The sequence below is a fragment of the Rhamphochromis sp. 'chilingali' genome (assembly GCF_963969265.1).
Source record: "Rhamphochromis sp. 'chilingali' genome assembly, chromosome: 13".
In the NCBI taxonomy this organism is placed as follows: domain Eukaryota; kingdom Metazoa; phylum Chordata; class Actinopteri; order Cichliformes; family Cichlidae; genus Rhamphochromis; species Rhamphochromis sp. 'chilingali'.
The window spans coordinates 7084700-7109331 of NC_137940.1; the positions used below are offsets into that span (position 1 = coordinate 7084700).

The 24632-nt window shown below is 38.0% G+C and overlaps 1 protein-coding gene across 5 annotated transcripts in view; it reads left to right on the forward strand.

The window, feature by feature from the left end:
* ldb2a (LIM domain binding 2a) overlaps positions 1–24632 on the forward strand; it is a 119764-nt gene that overhangs the window by 25972 nt on the left and 69160 nt on the right. For all 5 annotated transcript variants that reach the window (XM_080900564.1, XM_080900565.1, XM_080900561.1 and 2 more), the window contains exon 2: positions 479–581. In XM_080900564.1, the coding sequence (XP_080756690.1) occupies positions 479–581 (103 nt within the window). The remainder of the gene's footprint in view (positions 1–478; positions 582–24632) is intronic.

The following is a 24632-nucleotide window of genomic DNA, read 5'->3' on the forward strand; positions in this document are numbered from 1 at the left end:
TGATCCACACTGTAATGTGTTGTATTTAAACCATTTTACAGCCCAAACTGTAAACTTTCATAAAGCTTCTGAGTTTCATTTGAATGAATACAGTAAGGGGAACTCTCATGAATTCACATGTGATAAAAAACAAACTAGATTCGTGTTTATCTTGTCTCATGGAAAAGCCCGCATTGTCACAATATCTTTGTCTTATCAGAATAAATCAATATTGAATTTATGTAAAAAAATGCAATAGCACAAGCACAACAACCGGGATAAAGGAAATTCACTGGGTTATTAAATAGTAGAAGAAAATGAAGAATTTCATACCCAACTGAAGCAACACGTGGGCCATTGAAAACACAAGATTTCACACAGTACATCAGGTGGTGATGACCTTAAATCTGTGGCTGTTGTTAAAAACTGTTAAACAGTATTTTCAAATGGGCAGGAAGTGGTATACCTGTCTTTATGACCTTTGACTTTGTTTATTCAGGAAAGCGACAGTCTGTGGTGGGATGCCTTTGCGACAGAGTTTTTTGAAGAGGATGCCACTCTCACGCTTTCCTTCTGCCTCGAAGATGGACCAAAGAGATACAGTAAGAACACACACAATCATCTCATTTCTTCTATTCAAAAACTCCTTTGTTAATAACCACTGATTATCCACATACCTCAATTAGTAGGTGCCAACTGAATATTTTAATTATGTTGTATTTTAAGTAAAAAGCATTTATTTGTGACAGTTCTGTCTGCACATTGGGTTTTTTTTTTTAACTTGTTAGGTCATTTTTAAGTGAACAGCCTTTTCTGAAGTCACTCACTACTCTCTGAGCAACACTGTAGTCTATTATGCTAAAATGACATTTAAGGTACTAAAAATCATAATTTTTATCACATTTTCAGACTAGAAATCTGGATATAAATACAATGTTCATGGAATAAAAGAAATAATACGCAGTGTTCTTTGGGAAAACCCATAAACTCAATGTATGGCTTAGCTACTGTGACATCGCCCATCATCAGTGATTTTGTGAAATTTTGTTTTGAAGTTGAACTTTTTTTTTTTCATAACCATGTTGGCGCTGTGGATTTTTTTTTTTTAAATTGGACATCACAACTGAGGAGTGGATCTGAATAAGAAACCAAGGTTAGTCCTTGGTTATACAGTAAGGTGGGCAGTCACAACATAGTCATGCCCTAAAACAATGGTCCCCAACCCCCGGGCCACGGACCGGTATGGGTCCGTGAATCGTTTGGTATTGGCCCGAGTTGAGGCTCGGGTGTGAAATTTCTGGTTTTCAGGGTTTTTATCGTTAACTCTGTTTCCCTGGGTCTTTTCCTGTGTTGTAGTGGTGTGTCTTATTTTGAAAGAAATATTTAAGCGTTACCATAGCGACCAGAGCACATTAAGGGGCAGAGAGGAGGACGTTACTCTCAATGTTTTTGGCGCATTTCAGGAGGACGCTGCTAATAAAGTTACACAATTACACAGTGAATTTGTGTTTGTTATTATATTTACAAAATACCACAGTTTTTGTCTTGGTAGTATCATTTTATTTGTTGTATTTATCTGCGACACCTTAAAGGCTGGTCTGTGAAAATTTTGTTTGACATTAAACCGGTCCGTGGCGCAAAAAAGGTTGGGGACCGCTGCCCTAAAACAATGATGCCAAAAATGCAGACCACAGCCCTCTAGTGGTCCTTGACGGCACTGCAGTAACATCTAATTGAAATCACAATAAAATGTTTAAAGTAAAAAAAATATTAAAAATATATTTTTTAAAAAGTCACATGAAATGTGTTATTCGCAATTATGGTGGCTAACACGTGCTGCTGAAGAAGCCTAAGTTTATATGTATTGCTGGAATTTTTCAAGTGTGGGTCCAGAACACCAAATAGTTTTGTGTCTTGATTAATGATGTAATTAAGTAGGACCACAAAATATTTTCAGGAAGAGTTCAAAATGGACCTTTACATTGTGAAGTTTGGGAATGGCTACCCTGATTTATTGTTTATGTTGAGCTTAAATGGGAGTGTAATTAAAGAGCTAAAGATTCTATATACTCAAACCTAGTGATTAAGACCTATAACTCATCAGCAAAGTGTTTATTGAGATATTTACACAAATGAGAAGTGGGGCAGTTTGTTGTAAATCTTTATAGGATCAGACTATAAAGATCAGCAAGAGTCACCCCCTACTGGCTATAAGAAAGAATGCGTATATAAGCCTATTTATTACTGGCTTCCTCTTTAGATATCTACATCTGTAACTATCTTGCTGTATGTTCAAAACCATTAAATTCATAAGGGGCATTCTCTTAAAACAACCTGTTTTCAAGGGTCTTAAACCACCACTCTGTGTCCTCTTATGGGGATGTTGGTGGCACAGTAAGACTCAAGGCATGTTTGTAAGTGGCTGAGCAACACAACTTGCCATTTCTTTTTTTTTTTTTCTTCTTTTTTTTTATTGAAAACTTCCACCTACACATACTCAGACACATACTCAGACATTGTTCATCATTTCTGGGACTGACTTTGTGCTCAAATGGGAAAAAAAGTTGTAGACTACTTCCACTTTGCTTTAACCTACTACATCTTCTTTCAGTTAAGTTATTGATTTCCTGAATTTCCCAAAATGCCTTCATAACAGCTCTTAGGGAAAAAAAATGTGTGAACTTCTTCAGTTAGCGAGTCAGACATTTCCAGTAAAGCTTTGTAACCACTGAGTCAACCATTTCTGCATTCGGCTACACCGAGGCACTGACAGCAAGAAAATTGGTATCTCTTCTTCTTCTAACAATAGGTTTTTCTCTCCATGTGATTGCCGAACATTGGTGCAACATCACATGTAACTACTGGTAACCTCTTTCTGAAACTTTCATCACAGGCTTGCGTTGTGGGTTGCACTTTTTAAATAAAGATGCAAGCATAAACCGCAGTCTCGAAAATAGACAAATAATGGTCATGTCTGTCTTGTGAAGACACAAAACAGCTGCTTTTGTATAAGATCATAGTCGTGGGGCTTTGTGACAGCTTGGTACTTTTTACCTAGAAGGATGCAGAAGAAAATGATACCATGTCTGCTTTACTTCCAATAGGTTTGAGAAGTTAAAGGAGTCATATTGGTCTTCAGATAGAAAATGTCTTGTTCATTTACTGCAGTGTTAGAGGACCAGTATTTTGTGCACTTCAAGGTTTCGGTGGACACACATCTCTCTGGAAAATACTTGGTGCTTAAGGGGGAAAAAACATAAGTAGATTAAAAAAAATATCCAGTCGTGGAGTTTAAATTACAGTTTTTTTTACCTTACTGACAGTGAGCTTAAACTAAAGGTTTGGCCTAAATAGAAACACAGTAGGTTGTTAATTTGACAAATTACCCCTCTGATTTGCTTCTTCTCTGAAGCCATGGCTGCTGGAAGCCAGTAGGTGTTGCTATGCATGTAGTCAACCACTATACCAGAATAAAACAGGATTTCTTGAAAACATAATTACAACTGTCCTCAGAATATCAAGGAGAATCCCTTGTTTCTTTATTAAAAGAACACTGAGGACATCTTTTAAAGAAAACTTATGAATTAACACAGAGAAAAAAACACCTTTGGCACCACTTTAATGCCTTATACTCTTAGAGCTGTTTGCATGCTGTAGGCTGCTCATTGAGTTGATTACATATTATTCCTGTAAGGGAAATCAATCAGGTTTCAAAGAAGAGTTTAACAAATGCAGACATACACGTTCGCACTGAGAGGTAGATAGAAAGAGCAATACCAATCTCATGGGCGTTTAGTATGAAGATGGAGGCCAGAGGGTATTATCTAATATGGAACAGGTAGATTGACTCTAAAGCAAAGTTAGCAACATGTTGAATCTAGTTTGTTTAATCCACACACAAAACGAAATGAAGAAATTGCCATTTTAGGAGCGGCTATTAGAATGAACAAATTGCCAGCTAGTGGAGGTGCCGCATAGAAGTTATGGTTGGTTAAAACTGTTTCTCAAGAAGTAGTTTAGCAAATCAGTTAAAAGAAAATGGCTAAAGACTGAGCTGTAGAGGTGCTAGGAGGAATATTTCATAACTTAAGAGAGAGCCAGCCTTGCTGCTTCCCCCTGTTTTTCATTTCTTTTTTGTAAGTCAGTGCCAAGAATATCTCGGTAGCATCCCTTCTGTAGTTATTCATCCAGAGATACAGAAAGAGCTGCAGTGATTAGTTGATCAACAAAAAGGAAATCTCAGGTCATCACTATCTCACTATTTTGATAATTAAAGATTTAAAAAATAATGTGAGTAATCCTTTGAGAAGAAAATATGAATATTTTTGACTTTTCATGAAGGCAGAACTCAACGAATAAGGACCCTGTTAGTGAGAAGTTATAAATAGCACTTTTGACAATTTTGGGCCATTTTTTAAACATTTTAATTAATCTGGTGACTGAAAATTTGATGAGAGGGTTGATTTCTAATGGAAATATTTTTTTACCTTGGGTTGTACAAGCAAGTTTAAACTCCAGCACAGACAATAAAGACAGGAGTGTGATATCAGCCATCTCCTTTTTTGTAAAGAAGGCCAGTTAGTGCATTCCCCAACTGCTCCTTTAAGGTTTGCAGGGCTTTGGGTTTCTAAATAGTTGGTATTGTATTGTACGCTTTCAACTCCTGAAAATAGACCGCTGCTGTAGTATGTGGTTTTCTGCAGCAAATGACAGAGCACAGGCTTTTACTGAGTTTGTGATATTGTCCCCTCCATCTCATCTGCATAGGTTTGTATTTTGATATCTGAAACATATTGAATATCACACAGACATAGATAAGGACGTGGTGCTCTAAAATGAGGCGATGTGTGTGTAGCGTCTGCTGGGTTTGTGTGTGTGATGCAGCTTAGTTATGGAAGAGGAGGAGGGGAGAGGAGAGACGGGCAATGGAGGATTGTTGTGAGCTGGGCCCTGGTTTGCTTTTCAAATGTAAAAATAAAAATCCCCATTGGTGTAGAGACGGTAACCTTGTTCCCCCGGGAACGGGAGGCTTAACACCATGGCGATGATGACTCACCGTCCGTTTCAAGCCTTCCTCGATTCACATTCAGGTGCTCTAAGTTACACACAGCGAAATACATCATCGAGGAACAATCCACCAACCTTACACGTACCAAGCAACAGATCCGATTCTAAAGAATAACAATGAATCTGAAAGAGATGTGGCTGTCTCGCTCAGCTTTGCACTGGCACCTATGCATTGTATACATAAAAACACAGCATAATGCATCATATAGCAATACTTGTAGTCATATATATTCCAGTTAGCTATTTTGTCCACTGCTCAGTACTGTAGTTATTTTTAGCAACAGCTCTTGAACTGCTTACAATGACTCAGCAGGTAGGAGGACGGAAGTGCCTTGCTTAAGGCAACTTAAATATTTGTTTAGGGAGAAGTTCCTGTTGGATAACTTGAAAACTGCAGTAACTTGTTACTTTATATAATGACTGCTGTTTAAAAGCTACACTGTTTCCTTTTTGCATTACCAAAAACGTCTACAAATTTGCAATTTTTTGTGCATATTGATGTCTCTGTACAGCTTTTGGCTAGCTAAACTTTAAGCTAGCTGTCTGTTTCGTACTTAAAGCACCCTTGTTTTTTTTCATTAAGCTGCTGTCCTAGATTTTTCTTTGCAGCTGACTTACACTTTTCTCACCAGATCGCCATTTGCATTCAATTTTGTGAAAAGCTATATTTTAACCTAAACTGTGATATTTTCTTGACACAAACCAAGTAGTTTTGATGCTTAAATCTAACCAAACATTCAAGTGAAAACAAAATTAGGTAGCCATTAAAAGAGGAACTTTAAATGGCCCACACAAAAATCAGGTCTAAAATAAGGTCAGTTTATGCCACCTACTTCTTTTCATGAAACCTTCAATGGGCTGTTTCAGACACTGGGAACCAGTGACTGATATTGCTTGGCTGGGTGACTCACCCATTTTGTCAAAGCTGCCGGCGTGGCTCGTTTATATGCAAAGTGTTCTTTGGTGTCTGTAGCTTGATGCACCAGGTTTTGGCATGATTGAGATCGTACTCCCACCTTGTCTGTTTTCAGTGCAAGGGATTACTACTATGAAGGATCATATTTAACCCAAAAACCACAATCATTTCCTTACTGTAACCAAGTAGATTTTGGTGCCAAAACCTGTGAAAGTGGGTTAAAATGAAACCAAGTGAAAATCAAACACATCTGCAAGTGAAAAAAAAGACCCAATGGCACATTAACCTCAGTCTACTGTCTGAAAAACTTACAGTGCCACTACTGTCGCTCTAACTTTGTGCTGCCGACTTTCTGTGTCTCTGAACCGGTGCCATTATCTTTCAGCTGCCAGTACAGCTACATCCTCCATCCTTTTGCTTTTAGATTGTACTGTTGGCATCTCAGAAATTGAAGCTCAACGTGCTGTTGGGCTCATTGTTAGTCATTCAGCACAAGCGCGTCAGCTAACTGCCTAACATATAAAATGTAAATGTGACCCCCGATGTGGCCTTACTCTGAAATCCTCTCCCAGCTTCCAGCAATGTGAGAAAGCGCTGATATATGGTGTTATTGTCATGCAGGTCAGAACAACACTGACCAGTGGAGATGCGAGTGTGTAGGAAGTGGAGAACGGTTAGCGGTGGTTAAAGGGGCCATGCATACATGTTGCAAGAGTGAGAGAGACACAAAAGGTTATAACATTTAGCACAGTGGAACAGCATCTCCTCTGACAGAAATATTCTGAGTAGAACAAAATGTTTTTAAGCTAAGTTCTTAGCATTATCTTTGATAGATTTAAATCATAAGGCTAGAGATCTTATCTTTTTTCCCCTCATGACATTTATACAATGAAACGAGAATATATGGACCTATAAAGATTAAACATGTTAAGCAAATGAAAAGGACAAGTCTTGACATTTGTGTTTTATTAAACAGCTTCTGCTTGTAAAGCACACATGCTTATGTTTGAGATGACGTTCATTAAACTGTTTATGTATTATTCCATTAAAACAGTCCCAATATGTTTATTTTTCATTTTCTGCGTAACGTATGGAGGTATAAACACAAAAACTCCCGTCCTCGTTGAAATGGAATCATATTTGTTTGAGTCATGCAATAGCTTATGCGATAATTACAAGGAAACAATCATTTCACTCCATTCTGGGGTGCTCTAATTTCATAACGTTCAGCGGAGGAAAAATTAGAAAAGCTAATTTACCTAATCTGTTTTTTATTATTGCATGGACCTGCGTTCAGGTGTTTTGTAACTCGTCTCCAGCTGGTGTTCATTGTGGCTTCTCAGAGGAAATGGCTCATATTGGATGTGCTTGCGTGTTAATTGTTGGAGGACAAACGGTAATAGATTTGTATCCTCCTTGAGCCCTCTCTGCTCTATGCGATGCTCCAAAATCAGTTCTGACCTTTAACTGGAATTGAAACAATTAGTTATTGATTAAGTACTCAATCTAAAGAAAATTGATCTTCAACTTTGTCAGTTTGGTAATTAATTAGTCATTTATTATAAAAAAAATAAAAATAAAAAATAAACATTTGCACCTCCCTGCTTCTTAATTTACTTTTCTGTTAATTATCTTTGTAAAAATATACATTTTGGGTGGTTTGGGACTGCTGATAGGACAAAGCAGAAATATAGACATATTTTATGGATTAATAATAAAAACAAAAAAGTAATCGGCAGTTGAAACCATGATCCAAAAATTCCAAACATTTACAGTTTTTACCTTTGGCTGTACGAACTTGTGAAGGGCACAGTTTTCTCCACATTTCTGCTTAAAAGGTCACAAACCATCTTCGACTGGTTCTATCATTAAAGGAAAAAGTAGCCTCAGTCTGTGTTAGGCATGTGTTATTTAAACAGTATAGAACATCCAGAGTTATTTTGCCTGCTAATATATCTCTTATAGATTTTTTTACACTTTTATGGTGCTGTCCATTGCCATTGCTGCTCTTTGATTGGGTTTTCACTGAAGTGTTTTGAGGATTTGTTTTTTCCCCCCGTTGGATTTCATTGTAAATCGAATGCCTTTATTACTAACAACAGTCAGCAATTCAAGCAAGCAATTTGAAGATGCGTTTTTGAGTATTTTTTGACACTTTTGAGCAGTGGTTCGCAAGCTTTTTCAGCAATCCCCCACTTTTTTCCAAGCTGTAACCAAAAAAAGAGAAAAAAGAAAAAATAGGATCCAGCGTGGTAGCATCAGCAGCAGATCAACAGGTTAAATCAGCTGCAAGTCAATGAATGTTCATTTAACCAGCTGGTTGGCTGGTCAATTCCCAGATTTAACTAGTAGTTTCTTAACCAAACCATATCTAGAGACTGACCTAGAAAACCTTAAACTAATGGTTTGCTTGCTGGTGAAATGGTGGAGAATTTAAAGTCACAATATGTGGCTGTTTTCTTAAAAATTATTCCCCACTTTGTGTCATTAACGAAAAGCAAACAGGATTGTCTGTTGCTTCTAATTGTGATCTACATGTATCAGGAACAATAAGCATGACAGACGACAACATAAGCAGCTTATCCAGACAGATTGCATTATTTCTTCCCTCGCCTTGTTCTTGCAAAGATCTGAAGAGCACTAAATGTGAGGAGTGAGAATTCGCAGCCTCGGATATGCCATTATAGTTTATAGTTTGGACATAAAACTTAACAACATCTTGTATTGCCATGACAGCATATTGCTTTTGATATAAGTTAATATTTTTAATATGTTCTTCTTGGCGTCGTATTTTATCTTTGGACTGAGCGTTTTGGTGCACATTTGTGCACCCTTGTATGTGTGTAAAACAATTCTCAACCGGTGCAGGCCAATTACTGTTTTCTACAGTACACCGAATATTCAGAACCTCTATCTAATTATACTCTCAATTGCTGTGGCCTTAACATTCGCCCCAGTACCTTGTCTGGCTCTGCAATCTATGAGGCATCTGATGAAAGCTGCACTCCATGATGCAATCAAAGAGCAAGGCTCATTTTAGAAGTAGTTCAAACAAGAGAGGGAAAAGTCTGCATGTTTAGTGGGTTGGTTCAAGGCAAACTGCAAAAGTGATTCACAACGCATTTACAATTCATCTAGTTATTCTTGCATTGCAGCACGCAATAATTGCAGCGATAAAATGACCACAGCTAATAATCTTTAAGCAAGCATGAGGACATAATGAGGAGGAAGAAAACACGGGGAAACTGTTTTAATACTCTTGCCTCTGCCGTGAAGTAAGCTTAACAAGGAGCTCACTTGGTGCTATGAATTAAAAGTGGCAAACGTTTAATCAATAACCAGATTGCGTACGGTTGGAAATGTGATAATGATCAGATCTTTTCTTGGACCAGTCTTGCATTTGGCAACAAGACCATAATGAGTGTTTTTAGCCATATAAGGCCAGTGTTATTGTATTGGTAAAAATGTCTGACTTAAACATACAATAAAACATTTGTTTTATACAGTGAAATAAGAGTTTCATTTTTGTCTTGTCCTCAGAAAACTTCATAATGTACCACAGGTTTACTCAGCAGTAATGACCATTTCCCTGTATGTAGCTACTTTTAAATGAAGCATTTACAAAGCATTTTAGCTCAAAGCTATACAACTTTAGCAACAGATGTAAATTTTGAAACCATTAAACAAAAATAAGGTTTTTATAAGGTTTATAATTTATAAGGTTTTTATTTAAAACAAACAACCCCCCAAAAAAACCCTCCAGGGTGTTTTTCATCGAAAGAAAAGTAAAAAAAAATGCTGTTTAACCACTAAAAGCTCCACTATGTTAAGCAAGTTATTACTGACTTTGCCTGTCTTTTGTTTGCTACCAGCCAAGTAGAATACAGTGGGTTTATGAGAACTTGTTAGGTAAAAACAGCTGCCTGCCAGCGACTGCTGGAAACAGGATGGGCTGAACCATAGAGTAAATGTGCCGTCAAATGAAAATAGTGAAAGAGGGTAACAGCTGCATCGAGCTGCCGAGCTGCATGAAAATTCTCTGTAGTTTCATCAGTACAAATAACCGCTTACACAATGTATAGTCATAAAAAACTGAATGCTACAATGTAACATGTGTTTGCATTAATGCATCAAGACCCCCAGTTCAGAAGCCAGACTCTATCTTGTCTTCAGGAATGCCAAATTTATATTCAGCTTGCAAGAAACTATAATGCCATTGGTGTGCACTGTGTCCTTTGTGTATAATTACATAACATAAATCATTTATTTGTCCAGTGTTGGCCTTTCCCTCTGTTTGTGCATGTGTTCATGCTTGTATGAACACATGCACAAACACAAACTATGTATCTTTTTGTGTGTTTTCCCCGTTCAAGCGACGGTAAATGTTTGTGCGTGAATGTGCTGGTTGGAGAGTTAAAGGGATCTCAATTCTTCTGTGGTGGCAGTTGTTTTGAAAGGAGGAGGTGGAGGTGGTGGTGGTGCGGGGATGGCGATGGTGGGGGGGGACGGGGGACGGTGTGCGAATCTGCTTTACAGAGAGATGGATAGGATGGATTGAAGGTGTAGAGCGGTGATTGGCAGGCGGGATGATGCGGCCCTGGCTCAGCTGCAGCGCTGAGATGTAGGCTGCTGCTGATTGACAGTCGAGCTGAGCCTGGGAACCGCAGCGCTGGATTGGCCACAAAGAAAGACGGAGGGAGAAAGTGCAAGAGAGGAGAGAGAGAAAAGATAGATTTAAACATAAAAAATGTACCCTTAACATTTTGCTGTATATTCTGTTCCTGGAAAGTTCGACACTGCCATCTATTGTAAACTATGCTGATGGCATTTTCATGATATTTCTGACAGCTGACATTGTGCTAAATGTGCATCTGTGTGTCTATGTGCAATGCAGTCGACATGAGGAGGCAAAGTCATATAAGGGGCCCTTATATATCTGAATAAAAAACATATAATGTAGCGAGGACAACTTTTGTCCTTGACAACAGCTTTAGCCTAAGGCTGCAGAGACTGTTTTATTTTCATTAATTGATTTTTTGGGTTTTTTTTGGTATATTAAATGTCAGAAAATAAGGTTGAAGTTATTTGTGTTTTTTTTCTAACCAGCAGCCCCAAACTCCCAAATATGTCATTTGTAATTGCAAAAAAAGCTGAGATAATGGGGCATGCTCATAAATTGAGATCCCAAAACTGATGAGTGTTTGGCAGTTTTGCTCGATAAGTAACTAACCTAATTAAACACTCATCAAAATAATTGTAGCTGATTTTGTCTTAATCAACTTATCAATCAAATTATTATAGCAAGCCCTCAAACTTTGTTAAAATACTCTCATTCAATTTCCAAAGTGTATGCAGTTATAATTGTGGCCCTTTTTTAAAGAAAGACCTTTAATGTGGAGGAATCTCGAAGTAGTTTAGAGATACTGATTGCTAAGGCTGTGCAAAGCATTGACTTGATGCTTGTGTTCATGTTCTTTTTAATAAGTCAATTACATTTTTCCTTTGCTTGCTGATCTAAATTTGACGTCTCTAGCCCCGCATTGTTAGACTTTGTGCTCTGGCCTTGGAGATGGCCAATTTCTGATGGCAGTTGATCTGCAGATGGCAGCTTTGTGATATTTACAGCGCATAGTTTGATAAGCATGCATGATGGTATGCAGTGGTCATTCTATTCAGCTGTGAAACAAAAACACCCTTGTCTCTCTCCGTTAGTAAGTTTTGACCTGGAGGTCCAGCGTCTCTTTGCTTCTGCCGTATTTTCCGACCATTACCTCCCACTCCAGCAGATCCACGATCCCTCTGCTGCCTGCACCTGCAGCCAGACGATCTTCTGAAAGCCTGTGTGCCCTGCCCCATAAAGAAAATAGGATGCATGTGGCTCAGACAGATTTTCACAATCTAAAGAAAAGCTACTGTTGCTTTTAAAAAGACACTTGCAGAATACATACATTTAGAGTGAACCTTTCCTTTAAATGTGGCGCTATGGATCCTGCTTCGCTGATGCCTTATGTTGTTTCACATACAGTCAACAGGCTGGCATATTAAAGGACATGCAGGTTAGCATTAATGATTCAAAACCCCCAAAAAGCAAAAAAGAATTGAAATGAAACATTATTAGATATCAGTCGACTCTACAGGAAGGAAATGTATTTTGTGACTATTTCCTTGTGCCTAGCTTGCAGATTCTATTAGATTCAAATAACCCAGAAAGTATTGCATTAGTACATTTGCAAATTATAATCGAAAATCAAACCTATTAGAGTGAAAGAGATCTTGATTAAGTGAAAATATGAATAACATAACTTACTCATAGAAGCTAACTCTAACCAATAGGATAAATTACAGTAATTATTAATTAATTCTTTAATATGTTTTATTTTAAGGTACTGTTTTGACGGAAGTAGCTTCACATTTTTGAAAATCATCTTATGCCTTTTTGTCTGATATTATCACCTTATTTCAACTCTTTATTGAATCTAATGATGACTTAAGAGAAAGCTTTTATTTGTTGTGTGCCACCTCTTTTTCCCTTTGCAGTCTGTTTTCTGATTGCACTTGAGCCACACTTTCTCCATCAGAAACACCAGCTCTGTCTGTTTTTGATTCAAGCCAAGACAAAATCGGTGTAAGATGTAAACTATAAATTCAGCCACACATTAAACACGTGAAAATAAAAGGAGGATAAAACAAGCATGACAGGTTTGGTCGAGTCTGTCTTGAGCAACAGCCAGGTGCCCATGTGTACACTGAAATAGGTTTTCCTAGCTGTGTTCATTGCTTCTTTTCAAAGAAAGATCGTTTTCTAAAACACTTTTGAGGAACACTTTGTTTTTTTTGGATGTTTCAGCGCTTTCCCCCTCAGTGTCAAGTGGAAATAAAAAAAAAAAGTACACTACATGAAGATTATGTTTTTTACATGAATTGCTTCAATAAAGAGGCAACCAAACAGCATGTAAGGTACCACATAGATGCGTTTGCCCTAAGCAACTGAACTCCGAGCTGGTGTAATTCCCGGTCAGAAACACTGCTGCGTGCCGTTCCCTTAGCCTCTTTATCTATTCCTCTCTTTCTCCACTGCTACAGTCAAATAAATGCTTAAAATCCCCTTGCCCCACTCAACAAAACTTTCAAATATATTAAGGCATTTTTGAATCAAAATGTAAAATGAGTGTTTGAATAAAGAAACCGTAAAAGTTTTGTAACTTCACCAAACTCTAGAAGCAAGTCTCTGCAGACTCTGCAGGCAGTTGGGATCAGGAGTTTTGTCTACAGGCTAGTAAGCTCACATTCTGACTCTGATTCATAAAGGAATCTGATGAGCCCCGAAGCTCCTGAGGGATCCGTTATTCTCTTCTGTGAACTTAAAGTGGATCAAGCTGTCAAAAACACTCATAGAAACTATTGTTTTGTTAATTTTTTTCCCTGCAGTAATGTCAGGTATGAACAGGAAATCTTTAAGTGTTCATACTGTATAGGCAGCTACATATTCATTCATTAAATAAAGGTCTACCTACCATCTTGTATCTTCATGCAGTCACTGCTGCTGGTTTGCTCTGCCTGTATAAATTCATCTGTTTATGTTAGGTATAGCAAGGCCTGCTCAATTCCAGTCCCATTAAAACTCTTCTTTCTGGAATTTTGCCTAAATTGTCTGTTAACACCCTTATAACAGCTAGAAAATGTCTGTTACAAAATAATTATTAATGGAATCAATTTCAAAGTCTAATTGCAGGTTGTATTTTCATTTTTATTCCCAGTGGCCGCCCGATGGCAATTAAGACATAGCTGATTGTTTAGTTGGCAGAACAGAAAGAGTTTTAGTGTTTATTTTTTCATTCACTACAGGCCTGTTATCGGCCGCTCTCTGGCAACTGGCCATCTCCCCTTTCTGTGTGTGGTTTGTGTGGCCAATCAGATCAGGCAGCCTGCATTCTGGGTTAGAGTTGAGTGAGGTGAAAACGGCGGTGGCTACTTCACATTCTAAAGCAAAGAAATGAAAGAAAGTTTATTGTACAGTAACAGGGAAGCAAGTTTCTTTGAGTGGAAAATGATAATTCAGCCACATTTTGACTGCGGTGGATCAAGCTGGCACATTTCGAAGGCACCGGCAATTATCAGAAACAGTCACTCGATTTCCATGACAAGAGGCAGTAGCACCTTGTCTGTCTGCAGCTGACAACCCCTTATCAGATGCCATTAATATATTGGCAAGATATGTGGAAAAAGACATGCCCCTGTTATGTAAATTTCCCTTTGGCTTACCCGTTTTTTTTTTTTTTTTCATGCCTCCCTTTGATCTTGCATAAAATTTGTTTGAATGAAATGGCTATATCGAGCTAAGAACACTACGGCAACGTACCTTAATTTGGAAGTTTCATAGAATAGATTTATGGAATTGTTTTAAGTGCATTCATCATCAATAATTAAATTTATTTCATGGTTTAATTTGTTGTGCAGCACATTACACATTTTATGAAAATAAATATTTTAAATGAGTCAATTCCATTTATGCATGCAGAGTTTATAAAAGCACACCAGAGCCCGAGTCAGAGCGCGCTGATATAATTTAACTTTAACTTCAAATTGCCATTGTAACTGAAAAACTGCTGCAATTAAAACGCAGTCAAAGTGAACTCAGACAAAGCCGGAGACAAAGACAAAATGATACAGAAGTGAAACTCTATAATCCTGATTGTTCGCTGCTCTTAATCAACCTTTTGCAGTAAAACCAATCAATAAAAAAAAACACAAAAAAATAAAACCGCCAGAATTGATGTGATTCCGGTTTTGATTTCTGATAGACGATTTTTAATGCAGTATGTGAGAATCCGTGGGTGTTTGCACAGTGTTCACTTTATGTGAGAGCCGGATGAAAATATACAGCAGCAGATGTGAGCAGTGGATTTTGTTGCGATGTTTGACCAGACAAGAAAGAGACGAGCCTTTGTAAAGACATAATGTGGTTCTTCTGAGGCTGCTGGGAATTGTAGCCTTTTCATTCTAAAACAATATCCAATATCTAAAATAATTGACGCCTACTCTCACACAAAAAGCCCGCTGGCATGAAAGTAAAGCACATTAGGAGGCACCTGCAGTTCATTTTACTTTTTTTTTTTTTTTTTTTTTTTTTTTAGCAAAACAACACATAAGACTTAGAAATATTATTGTGTGCCATTATTCTTTTCTGTCTGCTTGCACTTGGTCATTGTTGTTTATTGACAGCAGACTACAAACACCAAAGGACTTGAAGGACAAATAAAACAATAAAAGCGACAGACTTTAGAAACTGTTTTATTTCTTAGCAGTAACACCTACATTTGTTTGCATGTTCATTAAAATTACTCTATTTTTTTTTTTTTTTTTTTTTTGGGGGGGGAGGCGAATGTATTAAGTTCGTATTTTTTTCCCAATTTTCAAGTTTTATTTTCAAGTTTATTTCGTAAGGACTTAAAATGACTCTGTTTCCATAGCATTTATATGTGAGAAAGCCTTTCCTTTTTTTCAGCAGTTCATGAATAGATAAAGCTTCTCTTCACACTAACACATGGCATCGCTCCTGGATTACAATCACAAACGGCAACTAGTCATCAGACTGTTAGACTTTCTAAAAGTGAAACTCGATTTCCAAAGGCAGCCTTTTATTTATTTGAGCACATTCTGAAAACTGGCATATAGCGAGTGAGAAATGACAAATACAAGCAGTTGGAATTGTAAAGATTCTGCATTACATTGCTGTCTCACTCTTAGGCACTATTTAATTTAATTTACTGTAGGAAAGAGCATTAACAGTGTCAAATACTTTAATTTTGAAGGGCATGTTTCACATTTCTGCTATATTTCATACGTGCCCAAAACAAGTGTCCAATATGTTTTCTACTATTTTTTTATGTGATTAATTGGTAATCTATACACCTTAGTTACATGTTAGTGGGTTGGATCCTTTTTTGCCTTTAGAAATGACTTACTTCTTCATGGCACAGAATCGAGAAGGTGTTCAAAACATTCCTCAGAGATTTTGGTTCATATTGACATGACGGCTTCACGCAGCTGCTGCAAATTTGCTGGTTTCTCATCCATGATGCAAATCTTCTGTGGCGGCACTTCCCAAAGGTGTTCTATTGTATTGAGATATGGTGATTGTGTAGGCCATTCTAGTACAGTGAACTCATCATCATGTTCATGAAACCAGTTTGAGATCATCTGATATTTGTTATATGAAACTTTATCCTGATGGAAGCAACCATCAAGGATACAGTGGGATGGATGTGGTCAACAACAATGCTCAAGCAGGCTGTGGTGTTTAAACTGGCAGTAAGGGGTTCAAGTATACAAAGAAAATACCAGTACCACCAGCCTAAACCATTTATACAAGGCAGGATGGATCCATCCTTTGTCTATGCCAAATTCTAACCATACCATCCGATGTTGCAGAAGAAATCGTGACTCATCAAAGCAGACAGTGGTTTTTTTCTTCTAGCTTGAATTTCGTCTTCTTAGCTGACAGAAGTGGCGCCTGGTGTGATCTTCTGCTGCCGCATTCAAAGTCACTTAAATCACCTTTCTTTCCCATTCTGATGCTCAGTTTGAACTTCACCACGCAGAAAAAGCTTTTGTATAACTGTAAAATTGCATATTCACTACATGTGTTCTACAAACAATGGGGCATAGGTTATGTTGCCAAGTACCAAGCTGTGTTTCTATATTTCTAGTGTTGTCATTACCAGCGATCCATGTTCTAAAAACATCGGTGACTCCACTGTTTGTCTATCATCAGAATAAACCGTGCCAGCTGGGAATTCTGGTCTGTTACATTTATTTTATTTTAGAAAAAGCATATATTACACTTTCATGAGTTCAGTTTTTTTATTTTGGATATTTCCTGGGAAGGTTTACAGTTCATTTGCTTTGCTTTTTTCCCCCATATACAGGAGCAGTATGTGGCTATGGAGGGAGTAATAATTCTTCATTTTGGAGTTAAAATGTTTATTTATTTATTTTTTGCATAAGTCTGCTAATTTGCAGACATCTTTGCCAAGGTCTTTGGGCAGTAGGGCTGTGGTGCACCCTAGTTTTCTTGATTTTGGCACATGCACAGAGAGCAATTAGGCGGGAGAGACTGAATGAATCTTTCTTTCTCCATGGTTGCAGGGAATTTATGCTGGTTGCTATAAAAATGAGCTGAAAGATAGACCCAGGAAGCATAGATCTACTGTGTTTACAGTGCAAAACAGAGATGAAAATAATATTATCAATTGTTTACTTGGAATCACTTTAATCACTGATAAAATATTCTTTGATATGGTGAAGTTGGCACATCGGTTTGCTGTGAAGGCTCTAAAGAGAAAAAACAAAAAACAAAACACAACAGTTTTACAGTATGGTACTATTTCTAGTTTGAAGAGCTTCGTATACTGCTTAGAGAGTGGTCACTCATGTTGGTTTCCAGATGGTCTGAGCCAGGGTGGGAACCATTGTATGAAGCTAACAGGAAGGGGGAACAGCTATCGGAGGGCACCAGCTGTCCGCGAGGATGGGCAGGTCCCTTGGCTTCCTGTTTCTCAACACTCTGTGCGCCCCGGAGCAAAACAAAACCAGCTTCCCCTTCCAGTTTGAGAAACAATACATGTCACACACACACATAGCCCTCATCTGCTTCTGTCCTCCTCTCGCCCTCTTTTCCTTCTTCCTTGTTCTTTCTCCATCTTATCATCTGCCTGTTTTTCTGCTGCATTGTCCTTCTCCTTTATCATCTCCTGCTCTCCTTCAGCTCACATTCTCATCTGTTCTTTTCCCCCTGCTTATTTCCATCCTTTATTTTACTCTGCTTCCTCCCTCTTATTCTTTTCTCTTTTTCCTCCACATTTTCTTTACGCTAATGATTTTCGCCATCTTTTTCCTCTGCTTCATTCACACCTTCTTTTTACCTCTTCTTCCTCCCTAGTTCTGTATTTTATGTTGGTCTTGCATACATTTTAATTTAAGCTGTGAGTGTCTATACAATGCCTTACAATTTACTTTGTATGTTTCAAACATCATTGTCTTGAGTTGTTTTTTTTTTAAAAAGAAAAAAGGTTTGAAAAATACAGTGAGTTGTGGGCGGTAACAGCTGGAACTTATAACAAATAAAAATATATTTAGCAGAAAGAACATAAACATGTAAAGATAAAGAGTCTGAATGTTTTGTAAGATAAAATGTGTTTTGGGGGAAAATTTGAATCACTCTGTTGAAAGAGTAAGATCTATTTCAGCATCTTCAGAATTTGAAATTGCAGCATTCACTCTCTCCCTGCATTTAGTTTCCTAGTTTCCATATCACTTTGAACCTACATTTTGTAATATATGAATTAAACATGAAATTACATTTACAAGGATCCTGGGAAAGTTTCCCATGGGGTCTTTTTACTTTACACTTCTGCGATTTGTTTTGCTAAAGTGGAATTTGCAAATGTTTGCTACAAGTAATGACGACAGACGTGTAGCTCATGAAAAAGTGAAGAGTGAAATGCAACATGAGCTTTTAAAAGTAGAACATTCCTGAAAGGTCAACAAGATGAGCTCTGAGAGAGAATGAAAGAGAAGATTTATTAATAATAAATAGAATTTCCATCTGCACACGGGAGAGTAGAAGAAGAACCCCACCTGGAAAACATGCAGTGTATGCACAGTGTAACACACACATACGCAGTCACAGACAGAGGGCACATCTGGTCTTAGATTCAAAGACAGTGGGGAAAAAAGTGTTGGCATCTGTACAGAAAACACGCATACACACATCATAAACACACACACGCACAAACAGTTGTGCCTGTGCACGTCAGCGGTGCAGAGTTATTGACACATGGAGAAATCCATATTTATATATAATACAGTGTGGTGGAGGCCCATCAGTCTCCATAGTCTGTGAAAGGGGCCTGCACTGCTTTACTTAAGGTATTAAATGTTTATGTGGCGCTTTTTTCATCCCTCAATAACTCTTCTTTACACACACACACACACACACACACACACACACACACACACACACACACACACACACACACACACACACACACACACACACACATTGGCAGAAATTCACCAGTTCAAAATGATATATTCATCCTGATGACTCAGTCTTTGGTGTATGTCTTTTTGACAAGAAGTAGCACAAAGTTTCCATGACATTTGCTTGTGTTACCAATTCTCAGGTGTATCTCAAGCTGCAGACACTGTAACAATGAATTCTGTTCTCATACAGCTGGCAGGGCGGCTGATCCCCAGCAGGTAGAGCAAGTTGTTCGGTGATCGTGGCATTGGCATTTTAATCCCCAGTTCCTCCTATCAACATGCTCAAATGTCCTTCAGCGGGAAAGTGAATGGAAAGATGAAAGTTTCTCTTGAAGGCCGTTACATTGTATGATGTGTGTTTTTGTGAATAAGAGGGAAATTGCTTTGAACAAACCAACTACTGCTTATAAATGCAGTCCATGCAGTAAATAGTGAATGGTGAGTAACTTACAGAAAGTTCTGTGATATTTCAAAGTGTAGTTGTCCTGAACCTCTGCATCTTGTTAAAGTACTACTTAAAATTAAGTGTTTCTTATTTAAAATCCTCATCTTCAGTACAAGGCCAGTTTGCTTCACACATTTCATTTGTTACATTCAAAAGGTGAAGGCCCTGGAAGGTAATTTTCCAGAAAAAAAAGCAAGAGGGTTATACATATTTTCTTCTTTAATTCTTTTAATCTCATCTTTGGGTTCAATGTTGGCTCTTTTGGAAACCAGCACTGTGATCAGTTAACTTCATAACGCTGCTTTATACATGCTAAAAGTAAGTGAAGACTGAGTTTTGAGTTAAGGTGCATTTGCACCGCCATGGTTTAACAAATGCATGAACTTTGTTATTTGTAATACTTCATCTCTGTAAAAAAAGACCAGTGGTTGGCCACACAGAAAATGGAGCCTAGAGAAGGTGTAGTTGCCTCTCAGACTACTACAGTTACAATGTGTCGAAAGCTTATTATGAAACTTTAATTGCTACACGTAGATATAGAAGAGAAATAAAGTTCAAAACAGTTTCAGTGACAGCTTTTGCTTATATATTTATGTGCCATAAACATATAAGTGAGTATTCTGATTAAAAAAAAATAATCTGTACAATATTTTTTTTGCACCAGAAGAATAAATGCACTTGTTGGATATTGCAATTGTTTCTTGCATCTCATGAGAACAGATTCAGTTAAAAAGTATGTTGAATACAGAAAAGTTTCAATGCTTTAGGACAGGGTCAAGATTATTTTATGGAAATTACCAGATGGATTGTTTCACTGGGTAGCTCACGGTTTTTCTCAGTCTATTTTTTCAGAGGCTTAAAGAAACTCTGCTTTACTTACTGCCATATGCATCACCTGGAAATACCAGAAAGTGTTACATGGAACCATTTTTTTCTTTTTAACTCTAAGGAGCTGCCCACCCCTCAACCTTGAACCGCCTCTGACCTTGACCCATCTCTAAATGAGTTGCTCAGAGTCTAGCATCTACTATTATGTGCTTTTTTTTCACTCATTTCAGTTGAATTGGGCCAACCAGGAATATGAGTTACTTATGAAATGTGTGTAAGTCTGTATAGGTTTGTGTGTATTTAATGTACAATATGATGATCCTGTGATCATGTGTATAGTGTCAAGTTAAGGATGATATTTTGTTCTTTCAGAATATGCGTGACTGGAGTTTGACTTAACTTATGGTGAGGGAGGAATAATGCATCTCACTATTAACTCCTGGCATTTTCTGTCCCACTGTTTGTGGTGTGTGAGGTGTTTTGGGTGGTTGTAGCGGGGTGTCTTTGTCTCTCCCTCCTCTGCGTGTTGTGTCCTTCCTGCGGTGCCGTGCCCTGGGGCTCTGTGCAGCTGGGGGGGGGGGGTTTGGACCCTGTTGAATTATGGATGGAGGTGAAGAGGGGATGAGGGCTGGCCTCGAGGGTACATACCCCCCTCCATCCCTAACACTTCCGACTGTCCCCCATCCCTCCCCCACCCTCTCTTTCCCTCCTGCTTTCCTCTCTGCCCAAACAGTGGCTATCCACGCGTGGCGTGAGGTTGGATGAGGGTGACTGGAGATGTGTCTCGCGCTCTCTTTCTGTCTTTCTGCTTTGCCGTTTTTTCTCTCTCTTGTTACACTTTCGTCCTTATCTCGCTCTTCCTCTCCCTCCCAGATTTGAGCTGGTAAAGTCAAAATGATAGAGGTCCATTCAGCCGAAAATGGTCTGCAGATGTTGAGAAAACGAGACAAAGACATAGAGTATCTTGATTTTCCTCCACTATAAATTACCAGCGGCATTCAACCGCTGGTGAAACAGCTTCTCATGGCTATTGTTTTACTCCTTCTTCCTCTAAAAATCTGGATATCATAATGTCAGTTTTGGTTAATATGTTACATTCATCATCCATTATTGTTTATGTCTTTCTCAGATGGCTCAATTTGAATATTTCACGGTTTCGTTGTCATTTGGTCGTCAGTTTTTTTTAATTTTTATTATCACGTACTGTAGGTGAACTTCACTATATAGTCACCGTGAAGTTGTTTCCCAACTTTGAAAGCTGCAACTATGACATTGAAGTTACATAATAACATTTGTGACATTTTCCAGCAATGTTAACTGCACAGAGGAGACTGTTTACTGTTGATGATTTTTTTTTGCAGAAGGGCACTCAGCCCTCTGCTTGCTACAACAAGAGCAAGGGAAAAAAGGTGGTTCCACCTTCGCCCAGTTGTATAGCATTTTAAGTGTAGATGGTTGAAAGTTGTTTTTTGTTTTTGTTTTTTAGCTAGTAAAAGTCTCAATTATAGTATTGACATGGCATGCCAAACTCAGCGTGTACTTGTATTTTTTGGGATCTTTGAAGCAAATTGTTAATCACTAACCTTGTCTTCTAACAAATGTGTTTATATACGGGTTACAGTTTTTTTTTAGGGCTGAACGATTATGGAAAATAATCTAATTGCGATTTTTTGCCCCAATATTGCGATTGCGATGCGATTATTTTTTAAGGTCTTTGTCTTCTGTATTATTAAACAAAGACAAGCAATACATCATATAGTATGGCCAATACTATATTACATTAATTTTAAACTGTTCTTTCCTGGAAGACAGACCTCTGTTATGATGACATGAGGTGATGCATGAATTGATGACTGACATTTTTATTTAACTTCTTCAATCACAACAGTATATTTGAACATACACAATAGTTTATTTTTAGCTTACAAACATCTGAGCATAAAGTGCTGACAAGGAACCCTGGTGTAAACATTAAAATGAAAGTCAGTACAATGTGCAGACTGCAGAAATATACATAAAAAAAATCAGTGGCTTTACCACACTCAGTTTTTCGACATCTGTGAACTACTAGACAGTCATTCAATTAAAAAATAATATTAAATAAATAAAACTAATAAATAAAAAATACACACATCTTACTGATCTCTGCAGTCAGTAACATTACACATAAAGTGCAAACATAATAGCAATTGTATAAACACACACACAAACACGCCTTTAAAGTTTAAAGGCGTGAAATTGGACGGTCTAGCCTTCTGATTAGCGTCACCGCTGTCTCGGTGGAGTTTATTAAACTCGGCCGTCTGCTTCTTGCTATCTAAAATATAACCAGACACTGGCGTAAATTCTCGACTGTCTCATACTTCTGTTTAATAAGTTTTCTGTTTGACGTTTAGTCAGCTGTGTGAAAACCAAGGAGGAACCCACCCGGGGGATTAATAAAGTTTTATTTTATCTAATCTAATAACTTTAATCTCAGCCAAACCGATTTACTCACGAACAAACAAAACACTGAAAAAAGCCCAACAATAACATTTTTAGGTTGTCTAAGTGACTTATATATTACGTTTAACCCGAGCAGCGAAACTCCGCGGTGATCTGAAAATGATGTGCCGGGAGTTGTGCCGTTCTCGGCCGCATCAGTAACCCTCGAGCTCCCGGCTAGCTGTCGAGCTGGTGGGTAGCAGACGCCTCTGAAAACGTCGAAGCACTTTTGCAAATATGGGATATCTTGATAAACCGAGCAGATATTTGATGTTTACACAACTACTTTCTCGCCTGAAAATATGTTAAAAGTTTATTTTGTGACCCTGAAAGATTAGTATGAGTAATTTTAAAACTTAGTAGCGGCCGCCATTGCTGGAAACTGGAGTTTGGCTGGGCCGCGCTATGAATTCTGGGATATGGTAGTAATTTGGACAGCCTTCGGCACGTCGCTGTGACGTAATCGGTCTACAAATGCGGCCTCAGGAGGATGCAGCCCATGCATTTGGACATGTCCAGAGTATAATCGCAGCCTTTGCGGTTAGAAAATTGCACTTGATCATGTCGCGATATTATCGCAAATGCGATATATCGTTCAGCCCTATTTTTTTTGTTGCTCTTTTTTGTTGTTTAAATACTGTTTATGCACTAATGAACAACTGAATATTTGAAGCTATTTGCTAATTCAGAATGAAAAAAATATTAGTGAGGATCTGTTTTGCTCATTTCCAACTCTATATTTTTATTCTTGAACACCACCGGAGTAGCTTTGCATAATTCACAGTTCAAAGTAATAATTTTTTATCTTATACTGGGCTGGTGGGGCCGCTTAGTTCATCCTCTATCAGAAACAAGCTGTTTAAGCTCCTTTCTCTTTTACTCCACCCTCATTTTAAGCCAACTTTCTTCTGATTGGCTGCCTCTTGCAAATAGATGGGTGCCAAGATGCCAAGAGCTTTATGTCTGAGATGTTTCATTGATAAACAGAGCAAAGTGTTGAAGTTTGACCTGTTTTGGTCAAAGGAATATGCTCAAGCTTTAGTGGTGTTTAGGCTGAACATACAGACTTGTTGTAGTAAACAGAGTTTGTGACAATGCTTGAATTTCAAGCATTATAGCAATACACAGGCTGGCAGGACCGATAACATTTTGTTCCTAGCTCCAACATCAAACTTATCCTTTTATTATTAGCAATAACTGCTAACCAGTACCTTAATGACAACTTAACAGTAAGGTACCTTTGCTTGCTCTCTTATTTCCACTACAGAGGATAGATCCACATGTTTGATTTGGCAAGAATTTTGCAACACAACCCTCCCAATTATCCAAAGCTGGGCTTGTGTCTACCTTATAATTGCTTATGTTTAAGCAGCTCACATGTGTGCTGGCCATGTAAACATGGTAAGTGTTTAATACTTAAATGTTGTTGCTTTGGAAAGGTTTGTGTTAACTTGAGGATGCAAAGATAATAAGGCATTTTTAGGTGTCTTGGCTTTGTTAAATAGTTAATGCAACACTTCACATAGATTTTAGATAAACTGACTTCATCTCTGCTTTTAAAAGAGCAGCACACCAACGAGTGGTTTTCTGTTGTCCTCTCAAACCCTTGGGCTTCAGAGCTCTATGCAGCTGGAAGGGTTTTGACCCTGGACATTGTAGCCAAATTTCAGTTGGATTGGACTGATTGTCATGCTTTTCTTTTGATTTCAGGCTGCACATAATAAGAAAAAAGGTCAAATATGCAAATATTGCAAAGACAGAGGCACTGGATTGCACTGAGTGCTGTAATGGACCTGCAGTATTGGTGAAAAGCATGTGAAATACATGCAGGAGTTTTCTTATTAGCCCATATATTTCTCAATCAAA